A 27,145-nucleotide genomic window follows, 5' to 3' on the forward strand; every position below is an offset into this window, starting at 1 on the left:
TATAAGCCTTAACAAGACAGATTAAATACAAATAGAAACAAGTCAGTGGTTTTGTTAGCCTTTAGCCTGTGGCACAGCAGAGCAAAGATCTGTATCAGGATAGAAAGGGTAAAGTTCCTCTTAGCAGCATTTCTCCAGACATGCAAGAGGCAGACTTCTGATTCCAGTTTTATGCTTATATGCACAAAGAAAGGTGTCTATTCATACCTCTGTTATGATTTATATTCAACATATGTATAATTTTTATATGATAAAGAATAAGATACCAGTTTCTCTGTACAATTTCTGAATTTCCTACTCACAGATTTAAGAAAATGTAGAAAAGTGTATACTCTTAAACTAGAAGAATTAAACTTTAAATCAAGGATGTTTAACATTAATATTCTTTGGAAATTTCTCCTATCCAACTACCACTCTATCCTCTATTGGAATTATTTAGGAGGTACAACTTCAATCATTTGTGTTTATATATATATAATGTGTGTGTGTATAATATATATATAATCTGTAATTGATTATCTAATATGGCATAGCTATTTCAGCTATTTTTAGAGAAGTGTATCTGGAGAAAGTATTAACATTAGGAGAAGTTTGTTTTAGAAGATTTTGATACTATAATGAGCTCTCTCTAAGTAACGTTTACTAACACTTTAGGCTTTGGTATTAGGTCAAAATTATGATTTTAGTCCATGTTTGCAGTACAGTGGCAAGAGCAGTGAAGAAATGCAGTGAAGGGGTGAGGAGTTTTGAAAGACTGTGGAGGCTCCTTAAAGTAGACTGTCCTGGTATTGAGTTCCAACACATGGTCTGGGTCAGAAGCAAAAATATGAGTGTAAAATAGCTAACCTCCATCATTTAATTGTAAAGAGTACACTGCAAGCAAGATTCATAGTACCATCATAATAGTTAATCAGTTTGGGTTCTTTACTAGAGATGTAGTCATATTTCCCTAATATATTTATATATTGAATACACACATGGATCTAACTAGATTACCGCTCCTTGCCTGGATCTGATTTAAGGTGCATGAGCACAAAATTCCCAAACTGGAAGAGTAGATCATTAACTGTTTTCATCTCCCCATAAATGTTACATGCCATTAACATAATAAAAATCTTAGTATATGAAGTATCCAGGGAAATTCATAGAGACAGACAGTAGATTAGAAGTTACCAGGGACTGCAGAGAGAAGAATATAAAGTTATTGCTTAATGGGTACAGAGTTTCTATTTGGGGTGATGAAAAAGTTTGGAACTAGATAGTGGTGATAGTTGCACAGCAATGTGGATGTAATTAATACCACTTAGCTGTACACTTAAAAATGGAAGATTTTAAGTCATATATATTTTACTACAGTAAATACAAAGTTTTAACCATGTGTGGTTTATAACTTGTTCAAAACTAATAGAAATTATAGCTAGTCTAGAACTGTATTTCCTTCACATGAAATAATTAACTAATTCTGTACTTCTGATCGCAAATGTGATATAAATATCCAAAGTTGTTTCTTTTCAGAAGAGAAATTTGGAAAACTTGAAATATGACTGAAGAATAACAGAAAAAAATCAAAACAAACTTCTTACTTTAATTGGTTCAGGCTGCATCACAGGTGCAGGCACAGCAATGGCACTTGGAGCATAAACCTGGTGATATGCTGCTTGAACTCCATGATCAGAATAATGCTATAACAAAACAAAGGAAAAAAATATTGTTTTCCATTAATTAATTAAAAATATTTATTCAGCATTACAATTTACTAGGCATTTTGCTACACAATGGAGAAACACAGATGAGAAACAGATTCTCTATCTTTAATTCACTTATAGACTTATCTGAGACAGACTAGTCAAAATTACCCTAAGTCCTATGACACATGTATAGGGATGCATGGGAGAAAAGAAAAGAATTACTTGATGTAGCTTTAGAAAGTTGGGGAGGTGGTCAGGGGAAGTTTTCTAGTGGAGTTTATGCTTGAATTTGAAGAATTAAGGAGAGAAGGTGGGAACAGTATGTGAAAAGGCAGAGAGGCAACTAAGAACACACCTCATTTGGGAGATCTGTATAGGTTGTTTGCTACAGCTGGAAGGAAGATTATTCACCGAACGACAGCTGAAAGATGAGGTAGTAGAGTAACAGGCAGGGAACAGATCATGTAAAAGCAGATTTATGGCTTTTCCAGCAGATGGTGGCACCATTAAGTGAAATATGGAATATAAGAAAAGCAAGTTTGATGTTTATGTTATTGTGAGGGGGGTAGAGAGAAGAAGTTAGTTTTGTAACACATAAAATTTGAGATATTTGTAGGACTTCTAGTAGAGGTATATAGTTAATCAAAAGCTATTGTAGATGTGGCTCTAAAGCAGTACTAATAAATAATGTGAACTACATGTTAATTAAAATCAAGACAGTCAAAAGGTACAAACTTCCAGTTATAGGTAAATAAGTACTAGGGCTGTAATGTACAACATGATAAATATAATTAACACTGCTGTACGTTATATAGGAAAGTTGTTGAGAGTAAATCCTAAGAGTTCTCATCACACACAAATTTTTTCCTATTTCTTTAATTTTCTATCTATATGAGATGATGGATGTTCACCAAACTTGTTGTGATAATCATTTCATGATGTATGTGAATCAAATCATTATGCTGTACATCTTAAACTTACACAGTGCTGTATGTCAATTATATCTCAATAAAACTGAAAGAAAAATTTCCAGTAGCCATGTCAGAAAAGTAAAAAGAAACAAGTAAAATTAATTTCCAGTAATATATTTTATTTAAACTAATATATTAAAAATATACTAAAGTGTATTCAATATAAAATTAGTGATAAATTTTACATTCATTTTTCATACTATGTCATTAAAACTTGGTGTGTATTTTGCACTTACAACACATCTCAATTCAGACCAGCCACACATTTCAAGTGCTCAGTAGCCTCATGTGGTAATGGCTATTGTTGTACTGGATAGTGCAGGTCTAAAATTCAGAAGTGAGGCTGGGGCTAGAGAGATGAGTATGGATGATAACATCAGAGTGAGTATGTAGGGTGAAACAATGGAGAATCAAATATGAAATCATGGGGAGCAAAAGATCAGCTTACAAAGGAAAATGAAAGGAGGTAAAAGGATTGCCAGAAGAGAGCAGTATCATGGAAACCAAAGGTAGGAAGAGTTTTAAGGAGTATGTCCAATGTCTCTGACAGGTCAAGAAAGACTGAAAAGAAAGGAAAGTATTTGGCAATTAGGGAATCACTGAGGAACTTTATCAAAGGCAGCTTCAGTGGAAAGGTAATGAAGTAGACTTCAGCAGGTGAGGGGAGAATCGGTAGTGAGGCAGTGGAAATACTAAATGTAGACTAACTTTTCAAGCTTGGCTTTGAAAGGTAGAAGAGAATTAAGGCATTGGTGGGAGTGTGTCAAAGGATAGTAATTATCTCCTACCAGGTGCTAGGCACTATACAAAGAACTTTCTGTATACAACAACTCTAATCTTTGCATCAATCTTGCAAAATAGATTTTCTGGATGTCTTTATGTTATCAATGTGGATATTACAAAACCAACCCTGTGAAGAGTTAAGTGATTACTCAAAGAAACACACTAGTAAGTGGTGAAGCTATGAACCAGTGGTGAGAAAATGTCTTAAAATACATGAGAAAAGAAGGATAACAGTTGAATGAGGTCCCTGAGGAAGAGGGAAGTTATAGTATCCAGAGCAAAGAGGCAGAAATAACCTTGGATGAGAAAGGTTACTAAAAAAATATAAGAAGCTAAGGATGAGTTGTGAGTCAGGTAAGTTTGTATGTTGGGGACTGGAAGCTGAGTTGGTTCCCACAAAGTAGTTTCTATTTACTTTGCAAAGTAGAAGGCACTATATTCTAAGAGGGAAGGGGGAAACAGCTATTGAAATCAGTGAGAAATAATGTTAATTCATTTTTATATTTTAGGGAATCTAACTATCAAACTCATAAGAACAAGCCCTGTGTTTTTTAATTTTAGGGAAAAAACACTTAAAATATAAACCACCCCACCCTATTTATTAATTTATATATTAGAATTATATCTTCTACCAGAAACAATATTAAAATAAAAATATGCTTATATCATTTTGTATGGAAATATCATAAAATTAATGGTATAAGTTATAAGCTAAATAGAAGCAATATTTCCAGAAAAGTCTTATTAGATTCCACTAAATAGTGAAATATAACCTGATAAGTTACCTGATGTCAGGAATTAAGAATATGGTTCAGTGCCAAAAGTAGATTATGGCTAAAAACCTAATGTAAAAGCATTCTTATCTCACTGTCCCCCTCTTTGAAAACCAGAAAACAACAAAAAGAACGAAAGATAGATTTTTAAAATGCCATCATCAAGTAAACGAGGAAGTGCCCACGATCCTGAATTACAATGTAGAATATCTGCCAAATGCTATGCAATTTGGACCAATATAAGGGAGAATTCTGAAGCCTGAGGAAGGTTATAATTTCCCTGAAGGTAAATGTTCTGAAAGGCCTATTCAAAGATTCTTTAGTCTCAAGTGTAGGGGTGTGTCAGGCTAAGGCAGAAGGAGGAAAGATCTTCACAGAGATCCAATTTTACTTAATAGCAGGGGAGGCAGAATTGAAGGAGAAATCAGGTTTTCACTATTTTGTGGTCTACTACCTTGCATTATAGCTGAGGAACATTGCTGGAGGTGAAGCAGGGTGCCAAGTGGAAAGTGAAGTAACAATTACTACACCCCCATACAGAAAATCTATGAAAAAAGAGACTTTGCCAGGAGCCAAATGATCTCCAGAATGCTAAAAACTAAGGGCATCTCAAGCAGGAGACATAACAGACTTGGTGGCAGGCTGTTTAAGACAACAGCATGCTTCTCCTACCCTGTATTTCAAAAAATAGCTGGTATCACTTAAAGACATGTAAAGATATGAAGGAAATGGAAGCAACCTAAGACTCTTCTCATCCTCTCCAACTCCATCAAGGGAAAAGCAAAAAGGCGGAAAAAAAGAAAAAGATGAGAAATCACCCCAGAAAATAGTAGAAAAGTTCAGATAAATATAATTCTTTTGATCTTAAAGAAATTATAATAACATGATCTCTAAAAAGAGCTCCAAAAAGATTTTAAGCCAACAGACAACATTTACAGGCAATGATGTAAGCAAAGCGGCAGAGTTTGGGATAAAAAAGATAAAAATAAAATAGAGATGAAATCTTCATTAGTCATAATAAAAAGTTGACTAAACACAATGAAAAATATAGTCATAATTGTCTTGAAAAAGCATATAAAACAACATTAAAAACTACTATGATAAATTACCTCAGAGATGACAGATATGAAAGACAAGAGATCTAACATAGGCATAAATGGTGTTCCTGAAGAAGAAGAAACACACCTGGAATAAAAAAATTTTTTTTTCAAAGTTCTAACAGGAAAAAAGAAACTGAAATAAAAACTAGCCTGAGAATCAAAGGAGCAAACTGTGTCCCAGGAAAAATATTATAAAGACTGATAAATTCCAAGACATATCCTGGTGAAGTGATTTCAAGTTAAGACAGACTTTTCAGGCACGCAGGAAGAAAAAGCAAATTACGTATAAGGGGGAAAGTCAGGCTGGTTTCAAACTCCTTTACAGCTATACTGAACACCAGAAAAGAGTAGACTAGAAGTTCTAAGAGAAAAAAGTGTTGTTATGGGTTGAATTGTGTTCTCTTAAAACTTGTGTGTTGAAGTCCTAACCCCCAGTATGTCAGAGTATGACCTTATTTGGAGAAAGGGTCTTTACAGAGGTGAGCAAATTAAAGTATGGTCATTAGGGTGGAAACTAATCCAGTATGACTGGTATCCTTATAAAAATGGGAAACTTGGACATAGAAACAGGAAAGATAATGTGAAGACACAGGGAGACAGTGGTCATCTACAAGCCAAAAAAAAAGGCCTGGAATAGGTACTTCTCTCACAGTCCTCAGATGGAACCAATTCTTCCAACATCTTGATTTTGGACTTCTAGGCTCCAGAACTGTGAGACAATACATTTCTATTTTTTAAGCCATCCAGTTCATGTACTTTGTTCCAGCAGCCTTAGCAAACTTATATAAGTATGATGCAGCTATTTTATAGCTAGTCTTAATTTCTTTCAGACTTATAGACAACAAACATGTTGAACAAACAAGGAGGTACAAACTCAGAGAGTATATAGCACATATAAGCCTTCTTTAACAAAGACTGCTTGCAGATTCAGTCAACCAAGTGATAAATGGAGGGTGAGATGAAGAATGGAGAAATCATAGTAAAAGTATTGATAGTAAACATTAAGATCCAAAATTGTGGAAATTATTGTTCCAGAAAAATTATGTTATAAACCTTAGAAATAATAATAATAATTAAAAAAATACACTCAAATTGGGAGGTGGGTATTAATAGATACCCAATAGGTACCCAATCTTTCACAACATATTTAAAACATACCATGTACAGTTTCTGGCATATAGATGATGAGGTTATTAGTAATGGTTTGCAAATATAATTTAAACACATGAAAGATAATATTTACAGTTTACAGTTATAAAATAAATTTGATTTACATTTTTGAAGGAAGAATTTTTTAAAGATTATTTTCTTCTTTGACTTAATTTTTATACACTTTTAATTGACAGAATGTTAGTAACAATACAGATTGACAGGCAAACCAGAAGGAGAAGCATTTATCTTACTCTTTCAAGGGGACTGAGTCAGGGAATAATAGCCTAGTAGAGTGAACAGATTTGAGAAATGGTTCAGAATTAGTTAGTGAAGAAGTCTAAGATGAAGCATTCTTAGATATAAAAAAGGGGAAGAGATGTGAATAAATCAAAGAAAACATAAGATGTTCAACTTCAATGAGGGTCTTGAATAAATATTTTTAGAAAAGAAAAAGAAATAAGTGTTAAGAGGAAGTGGTTATAGATAACTTACTTTGAGACTAACACATACCTCTGGAACTGAAGCTTCCATCAGAGACAGCGGAGGAGGAACACATCCACCATCCTGTGCAATTTCCACTGGTTGATAAATAACCTCAGAAGGTTGCAGGTATAAGAATGGAGCAGAAGAGGCAGGAGACTAAAACACAAAACCATACTTCTAATTAAAATCGGATTAGTTATTTCAATTAAACCAAATGACTTACCCAACACACGAGAGAAATATTGGTTTCACATTTTCCTAAAGTTGTTTTTCAGGGACAGCACAGAAGTATCTTAGCAACAAACTAGGAACTCTGGGTTGTTATAAATTCCAATTGTGTAGATGTTATTAATAACTTTATCACTTATAAGTACTAAAAATTTCTTAGCACTTTAGAACCTCATATATAAATTAAGATAATCATTAAGATCACAATTAAAGGTTGTAATAATATAACCTATAGTATTTAAATTGTCATAAACGTCTATTCTCAGCTTTCCGACTTCCCATGGAAGTGGGACGTATCATTAAACAATCTTTTTGGTGGTACACTATTTGTTATCAAAAGTTGGGAGATGGAATACTTATTTAGGAGCATAAATAAAACAAGCAAAATCTGAAGTAAAGCTAGAAAAATGCTAAATTTTCTAATAATACTAATAGTAAAAAGAAGTAAATTTTCATTTCAGTTTACATAGTGCTCACTTATTTATAAAATGCTTTCACTTACATGATCTCATTTGACCATCACAAAAATCATGTGAGAAAACTTTCAACGGTATAGTATCATTACTTCCACTTTGCAAATGAGGAAGCTGAGAAATATAGTGATTAAATGAATTGCCAAAGGTATCACAGTTAATAAATACAAGAGGAAGGTCTCAAATCTAGTTCTCCTGACTTAAATATTCAGGCAGTTTTCACAAAAACAATGAAAAAAATTAATATTTACCTGAGGAACACCCCACTGCCACTGACCTGGTAGACACTGTGCAGGGGCCTAAAATGAAAAAAAAAACCCACCCAGATTATAAACAAGGGTTAAAACTGAATATCTACATGCAAAAGTATGAAGCTGGACCCCTACACCTCAAACCATATACAAAAATTAACTCAAAATGGATCAAAGATCTAAATGTAAGAGCTAAAACTATAAAACTCTTATAAGAAAACATAGGTGCAAATCTTTGTGACTCTGAACCAGGTAATTAAAAAAATTATGACCTCAAAAGCACAAGCAACAAAGCAACAAAAGAAAAAAAGGATAAACTGGATTTCATCAACCTGAAAAACTTTTGTGCTGCAGAAGACACCATCAAGGAAGTGAAAATAAACCCACAATATTGGAGAAAATATTTACAAATTATAAGCAACTTATAAGATTATAAGAATCTGATAAGAAACTTGTATCTAGAATATACAAAGAACCCTTATAACTCAATAGTAAAAGGCAAGTAACCCAATATAAAAACTGGTAAAGGATATGAATAGACGTTTTCTCAAAGAAGATATATAAAAATGGCCAATAAGCATATAAAAGATATTCAACATCATTAGCCTTGGGCTATGGAAATCAAAACTACACTGTGATATCACTTCACATACACAAGAAGGGCTATAATCAAAAAGGTAGATAATAAGTGTTGGCAAGGATGTGGAGAAATTAGAACCCTCATAAACTGCTGGTGAGAGTGTAAAATGGTGCAGCCTTTGGAAAGTATGACACTTCCTTAAAAGGTTAATAAACACAGAGATACCATATGACTCAGCAATTCTACTCCTAGGTATAAGACCTTAGAGAAATGAAAACGTATGTCCACACAAAAATCTGTACACGAATGTTCATAGCAGCATTATTTGTAAAAGCTGAAAAGTGGAAACAACCCAAATGTCCATCAATGTAAGAAAAGATAAACAAAATGTGGTATATATCCAAATAATGTGCAGAACAGGCAAATCTATAAAGACAGAAAGTATATTACTGGTTGCCTAGGACTGGGAGGAGGGGGTAAGGCGAATGCCTACAAATGGGTAAGCTTTTTTTTTTTGGTGGTATGGTTGCATAACTCTGTGAATTTAGTAAAAACCACTGTGTTGTACACTTTGAAAAGGTGAATTGTATGGTATGTGAATTGTATTTAAATAAAGCTGTTATTTAAAAAAAAGGAGGGTCAAATTACTTAAGGTACTTATTGTAAGATGACAATATAGAACATAGACTTTTTATTTCTTAAATTAGTTGTATTATTCCTTAATAATAAATGTTTTACTTTTAACTTATTCTCCACCTTTAAAAAGGCTTTTTTTAATTATTAAAGTAAAAAAACAGAAAAAAAGAAGATCCCATGAATCTACCATCTAAACTGTTAATTTCGTGCTGACCACATCACCTTCTAATGGATTACATCACTGTGTTATAATGATGACCAAGATAACGTGAGGTCTATGTTCTGTATACCATATTAAAAAAGGCAGGATAATGTATAATCTCTTAAGAAAATATTTTAATAAAAAATCTGAAATAAAATGATATATATGTAGATTTGTTAGATAAATAAAATCACTATCTACTTATGAAGTAAGAAATACAAAGGAGATAAATACTGATTGAACCAGGCATTATCCGATTTGACTAACAAAAATTTTTTTTTTGCTTGCTAAAGGATGCTGCTTATTTATTATTTTTTTGTAAATTTTAAAATTTTTTATTGGGGTATAGTTGTTTTACAATGTTGTATTAGTTTCTCCTGTACAGTGAAGTGAAGCAGAGTTGCCTGTGCTATACAGCAGGTTCTCACTATTTATCTATTTTATATTGACTAACAAAAATTGATAAAACTATCAATCCCAGAATTTGTAAAAAGAAAGAGCAAGGGAAGACATTATCAAAGTGGCAATTTTTAGGGCAGAATGATGATGAATAAATATATTACTGTACAGAAATATGTGAAGTGAAATTATTTCTTACATTGCAAAATACTGTTACAAATTGGTACAAAAATCTTTCCCGAGTATATCTAGGTAATATACTTCCAATTTTATAATTTGTGTCAAGTGGAAAACCAGAGCCAAAGTATAAAATTAAATTGTATTAGAGTTCTATTCAGAATACATCTATGTCATGTATGTATATATGTAATGAATTAATGAAGGAGGAGCTGGACTCCACAAGGTGCAAGCAGAGAGAAAGCAACTTTAGTCTTTCTCATCCCTGGCACTTTAAAAGCATTGTGTTGAAGCTAGTGGTTACCAGTGGTGAGAGGGACAGGGGGAGGAGCAAAATAAAGGTAGGGGGTTAAAAGGTACAAACTACTATGTATAAAATAAATAAGCTACAAGGATATATTGTACAGTACAGGGAATATAGCCAATATTTTATAATAACTATAAATGGAGTATAATCTATAAAAATGTTGAATCACTATGTTGTACACCTGAAGCTAATATAATATTGTAAATCAACTATACTTCAACAAAAAAAATAAACTTTTCAAAGGGTAAAACAAACAAACAAATAAAAACCACTGTGTTGAGCTGTTTCTCCTTGCCCCTGGATAAAAATTAGATCACTTTTTGGCGTGTGGCAGATTCCGAATGCTGACACTCTGGTTAGGTACTTTACTCTGTTCTTTGGTGATCTCCCTGCTGAGAACTTCTGACTACAGTTCTAGACCTTGATTCTAGGAGTCTACTTCACACAGATTTTTTTCTCTCCTGGGGTCACCTTAAAGTTTTTTGGAAAGAGTCTCTTCTGTGAGGTTTGTATCTTGCTCTTGGGAAACATAAACCTTTACTTGCTGTGAGACGTGCAGCACATTCCTACTGTAGCATTCTCTTCTGGCTCTGCCTCCATAGACCACTCCAGCTTCTTCTTCAGGCTTTTTTTAAGGAGAGGTCACGCCCAAGTGACACTATCTCACAAATTTCAGGGGACAAATATTAAACTCTCTTAGTCATTCTCTGAAGTCATCTTCACTTGGTTGAGGAGAATGGGAAATGCCATAGCACTCTAACAACTCTCTTGTTAAAAAAGCCTCATTACCAGTCTCCCTTTTTAACCTCATCCTTTCACATGCTCAAGGTGGGCAATAAGCTAAGGGTCCCAAAACTGGTTTCACAACTTTTGGCTTGTCATGTTAAATGGCCTGGTACCTAATGTTGTCTTTGGGGCCTCTCAAAATTTTGAATTAGGAATAGTCACACTACATATATACTTTATTTATTTTTAATTTTGGCTGCGTTGGGCCTTTGTTGCTGCACCCGGGTTTTCTCTAGTTGCGGCAAGCAGGGTCTACTCTTCATTGCAGTGCGCGGGCTTCTCATTGCGGTGACTTTTCTTGTTGCGGAGCGTAGGCTCTAGATGCGCAAGCTCAGTAGTTGTGGCACTTGGGCTTAGTTGCTCTGTGGCATGTGGGATCTTCCCAGACCAGGGATCAAACCCGTATCCCCTGCATTGGCAGGTGGATTCTTAACCACTGCACCACCAGGGAAGTCCCTACATATATACTTTATTTATTTATTTATTTTTTAAAAATAGATTTATTAGTTAACTTATAAAGAGATTAAAGAGCTTGAAACAAGTATTAAAAAGAAATTTGTGCCTTTATTAGAATGGTGTTAGGCTTTAAATATACCAATTTGGGTAATCAAATTATTCATTTTTTAATAAGAAATGACACTGCAGAACTGCAATACTGGTCCAACAGTCTTGTCTTTACTTTTCCTTTAAAGCGAGAAACAGAATGCGAGTAATCAGAAAGCACTAGCAGGCATCAGTTAATCCAAGATACTAGCTTCTTAGTTCCAAAAGCACTTGCAAAGAAAACCATTGGGGGGCATAGGGTATGGAAGCACTTCCTAATAACTGGAATCCCATGAGTGTGTGTGTATGCCAAGTCTCACAGGCTATGTTTTGTATTTATCCTTTACTTGGTCACTTTTTTTCCCTCAAATACTAGTTTTTCTTCGACTTTTTTTCCTCAAAGTATAAAAAGTATGAAATATAAACAAGCTCTTGCATTGCACACTTCAGAGTGTACAATTCAAGCATTATAGAGCTATCTACATACCGATAAATCCCATCAAATCTTGGATGATTCAATAATACACAAAATAGCAGGGCACAGAAAGAACTAAAACCCACTTCTTTTTGTTACACGTAAGATTCAAATATTCAATCTAAAGAAAAACACTTAATCATTTTGGCTCTCCTCTACATTCGCATGTTGATATACTTATTAAAATATTCCTGTATAATTACGTTTGGTCTTACTATTTCAAGTCAGGCTTACAACCTCAAAACCAGCCATCCAGACAAAACAGGTAATCAGAAAGATTATTTCTTCCCCACCTCCCTAACCCCAATAACTATGAAGCCAATTTTACGACATGACTCCAAACACTGGATTGTGACGACAAATGCTAGGTCCGATTTCTTCGTAATCCTTTTTGGTGTGGCATACTTGGTAGAACTCAGGCGTGGAAGCCAGCATGGATCCTCCAAACCAAACTGCATATCGCTGCATGTGGTGTGTAATGACTTGTACATCAGTAGGTTTTGGCTTCAATCTACCACCACTCAATTCCTCACTTAATTTCAGCCTGGCATCTACGGTTCTTTTCAAATCTCTTTGCAAGTGACGTCCGAAGTCCCTGAACATGGTTGAACCTCCAGAGAGGACAATATTCTTGTAGAGAGGACGTCTGACGTCAATAGGACAATTCTGAATTACTTCATCTACAACTTCTGAGATAGGCTGAGTAAAGTCTGGATTAGCAAACTCTGGATGAAAAAATATTTCAGGTCCCAAGAATCTCTCATATCCAACATCAATGGAAAATTCTTTCTTTGAGATAGCATTGATTCCAGTATACTGTTTAATCCACTTCGATCCATCTGTATCATACTTGTTAAATTCTTTTACTAAATCTGGGCAGACATAACTATAGCGCTCCTTTACTGCCTTAGCAGTTTCCAAGGATTGCTCTGGAGGAATTCCTACTTCTCGGTCTCTCAGCAATTGCTGAATAAAATATGTTATATCTCGTCCTGCGATGGGAATGTGCTTAATACAGCTGCCAATCACATACCCTTCAGCCACAGGGATGACATGAGTGACACCATCTCCACTGTCTATTACCGTACCGGTCAATGTCCGTTCTCCTACTTGTCTGGAGGTCCACGATGCAGCTAAGGCAAGAACAGCCTGTACAGCAATGTACAAGCCTGGAACATTGAAGGACTCAAACATTATTTCAGCAGTATATTCCCTGTTTTCTGGAGTATTCAGTGGAGGTTCAGTCCAAAGAAAATAATGGTCTTCAGGTTCTGCCCTTAAATATTTAAAGATCACTTGCTCCATAAACCTTTCCATCAAGTCCCAATCTTCAACTATACCATGGCGGATTGGCCACTTTGTTGCATATGTAGGTTTTTCTATTGCTTCATCACCAATGAAGAAGTCTAGGTCATCAACACCTTTCATCACCCTCCTTTGAGCTTGATCACCCACTTTTGCTGACTCCTTAATAGCAATACAGGAAGGGATGATAAACTGTGGTTCTGTATTTCCAGCATATCCTAGTTTTGTATACCCCGTGCCACAGTCCACCACAGTCCACCACACAGGCCGGCAGCCGTCCCGCCATCTTCCTCCTCGCCTGCTGCTGCCGCTGCCGCCGTCTGCTCCGTGCCGATTGGGGCCAGGGATGGGCGGCGAGAGGTAGAGGCTATCTGACCATCCACGGCCAGGCCGCCCTCTCCGTCCGCGGGGGAGCCGGGAAGCCAAAGCAGTAGCAAGAGAGCAGCAGACTCGGTCAGCGGCTACCACTTCCGCAACCCGGGCGGGCAGGCAGTCCCCGCCCTGCCCCGCCGCGGCCTCCTCCCCCTCTCTCTCCCCTCCTCCTCGCTCCTGCCCCCACCCTACAACTTCTTCCCCTCGCGCCGCCTTTCCCCGGGAAGCCAAGATGGCTGCCGGTCCATATATACTTTAAATAAATGCCAGTAAGTTACTTTCATTTTTACTAAGTGAATAAAACACTTTAGATAATTTTATATTTAGCATAGTAACAAATTTTTTTTTAAATTTATTTATTATTTATTTTTAGCTGCATTGGGTCTTTGTTGCTGCGTGCAGCTTTCTCTAGTTGCGTCAAGCGGGGACTACTCTTCGTTATGCAGCTCGGGCTGTAGGTGAGTGGGCTTCAGTACTTGTGGCTCATGGCCTCTAGAGTGCAGGCTCAGTAATTGTGGCGCATGGGCTTAGTTGCTCCGTGGCACGTGGGATCTTCCCGGACCAGGGCTCGAACCTGTGTCCCCTGCATTGGCAGGCGGATTCTTAACCACTGCGCCACTAGGGAAGCCCTAGCACAGTCACAGAATTTAAAAATAAGTGACCTCCCCAAAACCTAGTCTAACACTAAAAATAATTCCAGTAACCGTAACATTTCATGTGGGTCTATTTTAAAAGTTCAAAATGAAAAATACCCCCCAGAAATAAAGTCTCTTCCACTATTTCAAAGGTATAAAAGAATGAGATTTTATTTGTGAATGCTACAGACAAGAAGTTGGCAAACGTTTTCTGTAAAGGGCCAGAGGGTAAATATTTTAAGCTTTGCAGGCCGTATATCTCTGTTGCAACTACTCAACTCTGCCACTGCAGCACAAAAGCAGCCACAGACAATATGTAAACAAATATGGCTGTGTTCCAATTACACTTTATCTACAAAACACCAAAATGGTCTGGCATTAGAGTTCACTTACCCTCAATCTCCCACAAGAATTAATGAAAAGAGTGTTGGTTAACTGAAAGGGGCTGTCATAATATAAACCATAATATATTATTCTAATATATATTTATTAAATATAATAACTAGAAACTGACATAACGGTCACAGTAGCATTAAACAAATATCAGCCTGTTGTCCAACATCTTAATCTTACTTTGGGAAATATTTCTATGCTAACCAGGGGAGCAAAACTGACCTCATTACATTTGATAAAAGGAAGTAAACAGTCCATCTTCTTGTATGACATTGTTTAGATCCCTCATAAAAAAAGAAAAACGCCACTGTTATCAAGGCTTAACTACCTCTTTTTAATTACGAGAGTATTTGCATGAGAAAGCCTAAAATGAAACTTACTCAAAAAAGGACTGAAAGTATCAAAGAAGATTTTCATTGTAATTTAATGTTTACCTGGTAGTGATAAGCAGGTTGCTGATAAACGGGCTGAGCTACCATCACAGTGGAACTAGATATAGAACGTGACTATAAGAGGAAAGAAAAAGAAAAATTATTTTAGGCAAAATTCTTTAAAATAGTTTATAATGAAATTTATCTCGCATTGTCACCTAAACCCAGTCAACTTACGGTTTATGATTGGAAATGTCATTTTTCCACTTCTTATTGATATTATTATAACTCCACTTTAAGTCTATTAAAATTATCACAGTATTTCTACTTCCATGTGGTTTCATTTCCATAGTAATGCTAAAACAACCACCAGAAAAGTTGCTTTTAGTCCAAAGATTATGAAAATATAGTTCTAAGAGAATGTTTAGAGGAAAAATGGCAGCTGGACTTAAGGTGACACTGCCTATTTCCATTGTGGAGACCAGCAGTAGATAATGTTTACATAGTATTTAGAACTGAATGAATAATCATATCTGATTTGCCACTAATTTCCCACTACTTATGAATAATCAACATCCTATTCCTTTGTTATACATTTAATTAAAGCAAATACATTATTTATTGAAGAATTTGTTAAATTCTATTTTATCATTTTGATATTTAAATGAGATAGTCATCCAATAAATTTACAGGTGATTTATTACGTCTTAAAAAAGTACATGTAACACTTGATTATTCAAATAGAGTAAGCCCCAAAATAGGTGACTTATTTATCTATTATTATTTAAAAAATTTATTTATTTTTGGCTGCGTTGGGTCTTCGTTGTTGCATGTGGGCTTTCTCTAGTTGCGGTGAGCAGGGGCTACTCTTCACTGTGGTGAGCAGGCTTCTCATTACAGTGGCTTCTCTTTGTTGCGGAGCATGGGCTCTAGGCACGTGGGCTTCAGTAGCTGTGGCACGTGAGTTCAGTAGTTGTGGCTTGCGGGCTCTACAGCGCAGGGTCAGTAGTTGTGGCGCATGGGCTTAGTTGCTCTGCGGCACGTGGGATCTTCCCGGACCAGGGCTTGAACCCCTGTCCCCTGCATTGGCAGGCGGATTCTTAACCACTGTGCCACCAGGGAAGTCCCAAAATAGGTTATTTAAAATCAGATCATTAAAAAAACAAGCAAATCGTATTACAAAATAGGTAAAATAGGCTTTAATGATAGCAATTAAAATTCAGTTTCTAACATGGGATCTAATTTGCATTGTTTTGTTTTAATGTTCATCCCTCCCCCCCAAAACTGAAGAAAAGTATCATAGTTTTGCATAATTTTCAGACTATCATGTGCTAATAAAATTGTACCACAGATTAACATTAGAAAATAATAATGTAATTTATTATATTAAGAGATTAAAGGAGGAAAAAATGATAATCTAAGCAGATAACAGAAATTGCATTGTTAAAATTCAATACCCTTTCATAATAAAAACTCTTAGTAAACAGAATAAAAAGTAACTTCCTTAATTGACTTTGGGCAATAATTCTCAACCAGGTGCGACTTTGCCCCCCCTAGGAAACATTTGGTAATATTTTGGTTTTCATAAATGTAGGGAGGCTAGGATACTGCTAAAAATCCTGCAATGTACAGGACAGTCTCCCACAAAAAAGAATCAGTCATCTGGCCCAAAATGTCAATAGTGCTGAGGTGGAGAAACCTTGGTTAAGGTTAAGAGTATCTTAACTTATATATGTAGGTTTTGGAAGATACTCATATAAAGCTTAATGGTGAGTTACTGAACTTATTTCTTTTTTTAAGAACAAGTGTCATATAAATACTGTAGCAGAGACATTGCCAGTCAATAACTTGATGAGAAAAAATGAGAAACAGAAGAGCAGAAAGAAACAGAAGTATACTGAGTCCTAAATGATTGCCTATATGAGAGTTTGGCAGGGTTACTGATAAAATATCAACATCTACAAATCAAAAGCATTACTACACACCAGTCACAATCTATTAGAAAGTGTGATTAAAAAAATAACACCATTCATAAAAGCAACAAGAACTACAGAGTGCCTAAGAATAAATCAAACAAAAGATATGCCAAACTTTTTTTTACAGAGGAAGAAAACTTTATTGATGGATGGAAACTCTAAATGATGTTTATGAATGGGAAAATTCAGTATTATGCCTAAATGTCCCAAGTTAATCTATATATTTAATGCAATGCTAATAAAAACTAAGGCTTTTCACAGAGCTGAACAAGCTGAATTATGAAATTTATATTTATAAAAGCAAAGACTTAAGGATAGATGAGGGACTCTTAAAGAACAGAGTAAGATTATGGCCCTATCAGATTTTAAGACTTATTATAAAGCAACAGGAATTAAAACAGAATTGGGCAGGGCAAACAAATACACCAATGGAACATAATAGAGAGCCCAGAAAGAGACTCCACACACAGAAACTCAGCGTTTGACAAAGGATTCATTTCAAAACAGTGGAAGAGGATGGATTAGTCAATATGTAAACTGCAGATTTAAGATCTAGATGTGAAAAACAGCAACAGCATAGTATTTAAAAAAAAAAAAACACTAAAAGCTGAAACCATAAAACATTAATACATCTATCAACATTAAAACAAAAAACTTGTGTATGACAAAAAATACCATAAAGTTAATGGACAAGACACAAACTAAAAGATATTTACAATCCATAGAACTCATATAATGAACTCAAGAAAAAGACAAACAATCCCAACAGAAAAAATGGGTAAAAGAAATGAAGAGGCAGCTCACAGAAGAAACTGAAATGGCAAATAAATATATGAAAATATGTTTAATCTTACCACTGACTAGGCAAGTGAAAGGTAAAACAAGATACCATTTCATAATAATATTGGCAAAAATACAAAAATCTAGTAAATTAAAGGACTGGCAGATTATGGAGAAACTGAAGCTCTCATAAACTGTTATCCAACCTTTATACTGGAACACTTTAGAAAGATATTTGGGAACATTTAGTCAAAGATGTGTATAGTCTATAAATGTGAAATTCTACTTCTACACATATGTCATAGCCTAGACCAATGTTGGAGAACACAAAAATCTTCCAGTGGTGCATGAGCATGAATAGGTTTAAGAGTATTAATTTTCAGATATTTCATATGGTCTCCTTTCTGATTTGATCTGTCTGTGAATGTATCTGTGTACAATGGATTCTTCTTTTCAAAACTCCCCTTTTACAATACTTTTCCCCTTCACTATGAAAGGCACACTCTCACTCATTCTGGATCTTGCTATAATGCTTTGTTCTGGAATGTAAACATTAACAGAGCGTCAAACAAACAGACAATTCAAGAAGGCAATGCCCTTGAAAAACAGGAGAGAGCAAAGCAGAAAGAGTTTGTATAAGAAATATTAAGGGGGAGATGGTACCTTATTTCATATCCAGGGAACAAAATAAATTACAAGATGGTCACAGGGATACATATTAATTCATTTATTTGAACTTAAAAATAGAGTCAGAATTTTCTAATAGAAAGTAAGTTTTATTTGATTGGCTAATTTTATTTGGTTGACTAGTTTTGTTAACTGAATTATAGAGCAGGCATTTTCCATTCTTTTTTTCTTTTTTTTATTGCGAGATATTTGACATATGACATTATGCTAGTTTCAGGTGCATAATATAATGATTATATATATATATATATATATATATATATATATATATATAAAAAGAATGAAATGATAACCACAGTGAGTCTAGTTAACATCCATCACTACATGTAGGACATTTTCCAGTCTTAAATGAAATCTATAGCTACAGACTTTTATAAAATATATATCTAAAGCAAACCTACAATATATAATATGTCTAAACTATTTAAAATTATGGTAAATTTCAGATTTCAACTTAAAAATGAGAGTATTCATAATTTTTCAAAAAAATTTTAGATATATAAGCAAAAAACTTTGAAGATCACTGTCCTAGACAAACTCTCACACAATACATACAAAATCTAGATGTTCAATGTAGTCTGCTTAAAAAAATTTTATACTCTATTATTTATTTACTGTTATGCAACTTGCAACTTTTCTAAATAGGGTAATGTATTATAACAAATAATTGTATTTATTGTATTTATATATTCAATATATTATAATCATAAACAATATATTAATTATATTTATAGAATTATATTCATACATATATATATTTCACTCTCAGACCTACTAAATGTAGATCTGTAGGGGTTGGTTCTGCCCATTTTTAAAAATTTTTGAATTTTATTTTATTTATTTTTTTATACAGCAGGTTCTTATTAGTCATCAATTTTATACACATCAGTGTATACCTGTCAATCCCAATCACCCAATTCAGCACACCACCATCCCCACCCCCCCGTGGCTTTCCCCCCTTGGTGTCCATACGTTTGTTCTCTACATCTGTGTCTCTATTTCTGCCCTGCAAACCAGTTCATCTGTACCATTTTTCTAGGTTCCACATACATGCGTTAATATACAATATTTGTTTTTCTCTTTCTGACTTACTTCACTCTGTATGACAGTCTCTAGATCCATCCACGTCTCAACAAATGACTCAATTTCGTTCCTTTTTATGGCTGAGTAATATTCCATTGTATATATGTACCACATCTTCTTTATCCATTCATCTTTTGATGGGCATTTAGGTTGCTTCCATGACCTGGCTATTGTAAATAGTGCTGCAAGGAACATTGGGGTGCATGTGTCTTTTTGAATTATGGTTTTCCCCAGGTATATGCCCAGTAGTGGGATTGCTGGATCATATGGTAATTTTATTTTTAGTTTTTTAAGGAACCTCCATACTGTTCTCCATAGTGGCTGTATCAATTTACATTCCCACCAACAGTGCAAGAGGGTACCCTTTTCTCCACACCCTCTCCAGCATTTGTTGTTTGTAGATTTTCTGATGATGCCCATTCTAACTGGTGTGAGGTGATACCTCATTGTAGTTTTGATTTGCACTTCTCTAATAATTAGTGATGTTGAGCAGCTTTTCATCTGCTTCTTGGCCATCTGTACGTCTTTTTTGGAGAAATGTCTATTTAGGTCTTCTGCTCATTTTTGTTCAGAAAAAAAAACAAACAAAACTCCACACGTGATTCTCTGAACTTGTGGAATATGACCATAGAACATACCCCAAGAAAGCTCCAAACGGATTAAAGAGTTAAGTATAAAGTGAAATGAAATCATGGAAAAACTAGCAGAAAATAAATCTGAGTAGTTATCAGATCTCTAGTGGGGCAAAATTTTAAGTGATGAAGTAAAATGAAAAAAATCAATTGATTCAGTTATAAAACTTTTAAACTCAGAAAGAATGAAAAAGATTAAATACTGTATAAAATTTATATATAAAATGATGAAGTTTTGATTCTACATTAAGTCATGCAAATTGATTAGAATAAAAAATAGGACCTCGATGGTTAAATTTTAAAAAATAAGCAATTTACAAAGAGTACATGCAATTTCAAAACTGCATTGAAAATACTTCATCTTACTAAATTTTTTTATTGACGTATAGTTGATTTACAATGTTGTGTTAGTTTCAGGTGTACAGCAAAGTGATTCAGTTATGCATATATATGTATAACTGTTTTTTCTGAATCTTGTCCCTTATAGGTTATTACAAAATATTGAGTATAGTTTCCTCAATGTAGTCTTGCTTGTAGAAAAAACTTACAATGTCCATCAATAGGGGAATATACACTCATACAATGGAATATTATAAAAAATTTAAATAAATGAACTAGATATGCTAGGATCAACATGGTTTAATCTCAAAAACATAATGATGACTAGGAAAACAGCTTATTTATATAGTGTTTAAAAACTGCCTAAAGCAATACTATGTATCTATTGTTTAAGGATATCTACATTTGTAGTAAAAACATGTAAAATGGACAGAAAAGATACTCTGGTTAACCTCTAAGGAGGAAAAGAGGGTAAGATAATTGGGGCAAGGAGACTTTACTTGAATTTGTTATATTTTATTGCCCCTATTAAAAGAACTTAAGTAAATATGGTAAAATGTTAACCTCTATTAAATTTGAGTGGTAGCTACATGGCTGTTATTATTTGTAATTGTCTGTGGTTGAAATATTTCAGAAATAAAAAATTTAATAGTAATAGATGGAAACCCTACTAAAACGAAATTACTTACAGGCCAAGGTGGGGGGACAGAAGCTACCTCTGGAGTATGAAAATAAGCAACACCATTATGATAAGTGTAAGGATATCCAGTTGAAGTTGTTAGATACATTGTTCCAGCTGCTGGCATTATACTGGAACCTAAAACAAAGTGTAAATAGTAATAATTGAAATGTTCAGTTTAACATTTAAAAATGTAATTTCTGAACAATGGAAAATGTTTATCTTAACACATATATATAGCTACAGTAAAAATTGAATGTTATAAGTTCTTTAAAAAATTCCATATGTTAAAGTATCTTTGAAATATATATTTTCAAACTCACTACCTTAGAGCTTTTGTTAGCTTAAGGTAAATGAAAGAAAAAGAAACAAGTTTGATAAGGAATACTAAAAATTCACCAATTCAGATTTTAATACTAGTATAATGAAACACAAAACTTAACAATTGAGATTATTATCAGCAAAGTCATTATTTTTACAAATATAAATTACATATAATTTAGAGTTTCCTGAAGACTATAGACACTGTAGTGAAGTTCCTAAGATCTTAGTAAGACTGTCTATTTGTAAAAGGCCAAAGAAGATGGAGGCAGTGAAATTAGACAAAATTCTACTTTCCTCAAGACACTTGTTCCACCTTACAAATTCTTTGGATCTACTATCAGCAAGCACTCACTCATGCTATGACTATATTTTATTCTCTAGTCTCCCTTTGCTACAACTGCTGCTATTACAAACATGACCACAGACCTTTATGTTGCTAATTTTGGGTCCTCATCTCTTTTCCCAGGTGAAAGTTATATATACCCCTCCCCCCAAAATTAAAAAAAAATTCTTTTTTGTCAGGAGACTTTAAAAATTTTATATGCCAAGTTAGATTTAAGTACTTGACCAACAGGTTATGTAAATTACTGAACTGGCAATCCTCCTTCCACTATACTAGTGCTTCTCAAAATTTAAAATTCATTATAATAACCTAGACAGCTTATTAAAATACAAATTCCAGGTCTTTCAAGAGATTTTGATTCAGGAGGCCTGGGATAGGGCCTGAGGAACTGCATTTTGACAGATTCCAAGTGAACTGTTGGTGGCTGCAAACCACACTGTAAGCAGCACTGGCCTCCCACTCTAAATAGCACTACTACTTCTCAGCTTTTATATTTTCACCACATTTCATCTAGTATTGTTATAGCATATTTTAGTGGTTCTTAATCCAATGCTTTTGAGAATCTGATGAAAGCCACAGACCCTTTTCTCAAAAATACATATATTCAAAGAAAATTTTGCACACAATTCAGAAGGTCCATGGATTTCCCTCCAAAGATCATCAAGGAACCACAGGTTTATCTGTTAAATAAATAAATTTTGAGTGATTACTATTACAAGGCATTAAACTAGGCCCTAGTGATAGAGCCAAAAAGAAAAAGAAAAAAATTGGGCATGCCATGGCCTCTATCTTCATAGAAGTTAGGTTCTGGTAAGGAAGATAGTCATTAGCTAATTACACAATTAATTAAATACAATTTTGATAAAGACATGAAGAGGTAGTATAGGGTACAATGGTGAACATTTCAAATATATATATGTATATATGTAGCATCTGTGAGGAAATGACATTTGTTTTGGGCTGAGCTTTAAAGAATGAATGGGATGGCAAAGATCATTCTAGGTAAAGAAAATAGTATATCAGGAATATGGTTATGTTCTGAAACTGAGGGAAGGCTAGATGGCTAAAGCGTGGAAAGAAAAGAGAAGAACAGCTCGAAATAAGCAGAGAATAACATGATAAGATGTGCACGTCTGAAAGATCACTCTGGCTGCCTTGTGTGTGATAGGTTGGAAGGCAGCATGACTGGATTCAGAGAGACAAGTTAGGAGGCTTTCTAGAAATTAAGGCAAGCAAAGTGGGTAGCTGGGTCTAGAATATTGGTAATGGAGATGGAAAAGAAGTGATAGATTTGAAAAAAAATGAGATAAGAATCCCTTATATTTTGTAAATAAATCTTTAATACTTATTCTTTCTTTGTAGAAAAGTAAAAAGAGCTTTGGAGTCAAACTGTCCTGGATTTGAAGGCTAATGCTACCATGTGGTTAAGTTATTTAACCCCATACTTCTCAAATTTGGGCCTAGCATGGTTACGTCACGAAATATGAAAAGGCACAGGCTGAACACGGTGATCTTCTTACAGAATCAGTCTTATTCAAACAATTATTTTTAGGAAACATTTTAATAAACAATACAGTGTTATAGAACAGAATCCAAAGTGTGCATAAAGTTTTACATAAACCATAAGACTTTAAAGAAAATTAAAGAATTTAAAGAAAATTTATAATTCTGGTATGGTGCCATTGGGTTAAGACCCACAGCATGCCCAGATTAACTCTCCTCTACATTTAAGATTATTTCAGCAGAAATGTTTCTAAAACAATGACTTTACCTTTCTAAGCTGAATTTTCTATTTACAAAAATAGAACTAATAATACCTCACAGATTGCTGTAAAGATTAAATGAAATAAATGAAAACCCATAACATTGACCCTTGTGCTGAATAGTTCTTAAATAACTATTCATCTGTTTGAAAGCATTCAGCATAGTGCTGATTTATGTTCTATTTTTAGCAACTTGTGGGTCATAATATGAACATTACTAGTTATTCCTACTGATGGTGATAATGGGCTAAAGAACTGTTATTACATGTTATAGCTTAACTCTTGCAACGAACAATAGTAGTCTGAAAATATTTAGCATTCTGCCATATTTACTGCATTCCATTTTGGAGTATCAACTTACTAAGGACACTTCAGTTATCTTCTAAATTAACAAATACTAAGTCAAAATTAAACTTGATATCTGTTAACTTCTAAGTCAAGAACAGAACAGTCCAAATGAGCACAATCTATTAATTTGTTAACAGATGTACAATATCCACCTAATGTTTTAAACATCCCAGCAGACACTAGGACACAGCTAAGGAAGAATAAAAAATTGAGTTACAAATTTTATGCAAAGTTTCTCCTTCTAGCCAAAGATTCTGTTGGAGATTTTAATAAATATTATAGGTAAAATTTAACTGTAAAGATGTCTAACTTGATAAATGGGAAGAGTGAGGAAAAAAAGAGTAGAGTCGAAAGCATTACCAAAATTTGAGGAAGGCATCTAACTTAGCCAATTCCTAAAGCTTTAGGGATTGTTTCCTCTGTTAATTATGATACATGTGGTTGGGTTACAGTACGTACCATACACCCAGAGTTTCTGATATTTGTTCTATATTTTCACTTTCTGTAATTTTACTCTAATTTTAAGTTACTTTGTTAATTAGAAAATTTTCTAAATAGTAATTAACTACTTTTAATTTCTTTTGTAATTTTAAACTATATTTTTATCATAAAAGATTTTTCCTTTAAAGATGTAACTATATGGAATATAGTTAAACATCATTATTTATATAAATTTTGCCTAGCCCCCCCACCCTGAAAACTAATATATTTTAATTTGTGGTAAGAAATATTCATTTGACCACCAACTTCACTAAATTTACTTTATTAAATGAAAGAAAGCTGATATTTTAATGAAGTTCTATTAAAAGTCTAATATTTCAAAAACGAACCATGCAAAAATATTGAAAAATACATTAGTTCTCAATACATACGAGGGATCCCTACTTGTTGTTTTCTTATTGCTGGACCAATGTTCAGCTTCTTATCCTTGTAATTAAGTTTTTCAGCCTAAAATAAGAAAAAATAAATTATTTTATTATCATTCTTTGAAAGTGGCAAGGCATAGTGGAAAGGGCAAAGTCTTTGGATTTAAATAGATCTGGGTGTGAATCTTGGTTCCAATGCTCTGACCCTAATTCCTCATCTGGCGATTTACTAGTTATTAGTGTATGTGAGCAGAGAAGTGAAAAATCTGAGTCACCTTACACACATGGTCCCAGCTAAGGTCAAACAGGGTGAGACTGCTTTCTTTTTCCATCTTTTATACTGTAAACAATTGTCCTTTTCATGTTCTATTTAGTGTCATGTTTTTCACATTTTTGTGCCTTATGTTGGTATTTTTGCTATTTAAAATGGCCCTCAAGTGTAGTGCTGAAGTGCTTGCTAGTGTTCCTAAGTGCAAAAAGACTGTCATGTGCCTTAATGGAGAAAATATGTGCTAGCTGGGTTTAATTCAGGCATGAGTTATAGTGCTGTTGGCCACGAGTTTAGTGTTAATGAATCAAAAATATAAATTAAATATAATATCTTTAAACAGAAGCACACATAAGACAAAGTTACGTATTGATTGGCTGATGAAAATATTGTGCGCAGAAGCTTGTGGGAACCTAGCCCTGTATTCTTCTAGGTGCAGCACTTCAATATTTGCTAATTCAGTGTTCGTGGTGATTTTATAGAACACACCACTACAAATAATGAGAATCGACTGCATATGACTTAAATACAATTTAAATAAAATTTTTTCCTAAAAAATTTAAATGTTACACTTGCCAAATTTGAAGTTATTATATACTTAACTGCAGGCTATAGACTTTTTCTATGAATGCTCTTAGTTTTTATAAAGTTTTTCAGAGGAGGGAAATAATCTCAGATAACCTCACTCTAGGAATCTACATTTGTAGTGTTTTTTAGGAATTCAAAGTGCTATTAACACTTCAGGAAAGATACATCCTTAAATTCTTAGTTTAAGCAAATAAAGTGAAAAATTGTAACTTCACAACCATACTTACATAATTATTTGGAATCTGTTTTTCTGCAGATAAAGTTTCTCTTTAATCTTTTTTTTTTAATTCATTTTTTTGGAGACCAATGTCAATCTTAAGATGCAAAGAAGATAAAATTTTTTTTTTTTTTTTTTTTTTAGCAATCAATCATTGTACTGGAACCCTACTATTATTAAATTAATACCTTAAAGAATTAGTTTCAAAGAAAGAAGTTCTAAAAATTAAGTTAAATACACCAAAATATCTTACCTCTTGTAAAATTTTTTGTGCATCTTCTTGTGTTTCAAAAGTGACAAAGCCATACCTAAATAAATGCATTAATTATTATCTCAGAACATTACATTGGAATTATATTAAGATTAAAATTTTTTTTTTTTTTTTTTTTTAAAGAATGGGCCATTGCGGGGTACTTCCCTGGCAGTCCAGCGGTTAAGACTCTGCACTCCCAGTGCAGGGGGCATGGGTTCGATCCCTGGTCGGGGAACATCCCACATGCCTCAAGGCGCAGCCAAAAAAAGAAAAAAAACAAAAAAGAAAGAATGGGCCATGGTAGGAGTGAACATTTTTCCTTGGTGCACCAGTATGCAAAACTTAGGAGAATCATTCACAGCTTAACACTTTCACCTCCTCTTAAAGGGAGGGGCCTAAAAGAAAAAAAAAAACCCCAGGGGATCTTGAAACAGTTTCAGACCTGAGCTGTAAGTAAGGCAGGAAAGCATGAGAGATTTGTATTCTGGTTTACAAATTGGGATGCAATAAATTTCAGTCCAGAGCAGTAACTCCTTTTAAAATGATAGAAGTTTGGTTCAAATAGAAATCAAAGTAGAAAAAAACCTTTAAAAATTTAAAAGTTTCAACATAATAAAATTTATGTTGGTAAATGAGTATACAAACATATTATTTACTATTATCAGCATATATAAACTGATAATGCAACTATTAGTATATTTCCCAAATAAAATCAATTAAAAATACGTAAAACCCAGACTTTATATCTGCTTTTTCATATATACTTGTTACCTTCAGAGTATAAATCATATGATCAAGACACAAATACACAATGTATGCCATGTCCAAAAAGCCAAAATAGGTAGAAAAAAAGGAATGAAAGAAATAAAAAGTATATCCCCCCAAAATGTAATCTCTATTTGGATAACTTAAGGAA

General features: G+C 34.0%; 2 protein-coding genes across 2 annotated transcripts in view; both read right to left on the reverse strand.

Moving 5' to 3' along the window:
- Positions 1 to 1,565: 1,565 nt before the first annotated feature.
- BOLL (boule homolog, RNA binding protein) overlaps positions 1,566 to 27,145 on the reverse strand; it is a 33,320-nt gene continuing 7,740 nt past the window's right edge. The window contains exons 4-10 of the mRNA XM_059927327.1: positions 26,230 to 26,284; positions 24,910 to 24,985; positions 21,270 to 21,397; positions 15,147 to 15,218; positions 7,903 to 7,950; positions 6,978 to 7,106; positions 1,566 to 1,682 (exon numbers count right to left, since the gene is read on the reverse strand). Coding sequence (XP_059783310.1) covers positions 1,566 to 1,682; positions 6,978 to 7,106; positions 7,903 to 7,950; positions 15,147 to 15,218; positions 21,270 to 21,397; positions 24,910 to 24,985; positions 26,230 to 26,284 — 625 coding nt within the window. The remainder of the gene's footprint in view (positions 1,683 to 6,977; positions 7,107 to 7,902; positions 7,951 to 15,146; positions 15,219 to 21,269; positions 21,398 to 24,909; positions 24,986 to 26,229; positions 26,285 to 27,145) is intronic.
- LOC132368615 (actin-related protein 3-like) lies at positions 11,643 to 13,831 on the reverse strand. The gene is given in 2 exon segments (XM_059927326.1): positions 11,643 to 13,564; positions 13,566 to 13,831. Coding segments are annotated over 2 exon segments (1,266 nt in total). The 5' UTR covers positions 13,599 to 13,831; the 3' UTR covers positions 11,643 to 12,331.

This window comes from Balaenoptera ricei, chromosome 7 (assembly GCF_028023285.1).
Source record: "Balaenoptera ricei isolate mBalRic1 chromosome 7, mBalRic1.hap2, whole genome shotgun sequence".
In the NCBI taxonomy this organism is placed as follows: Eukaryota; Metazoa; Chordata; class Mammalia; order Artiodactyla; family Balaenopteridae; genus Balaenoptera; species Balaenoptera ricei.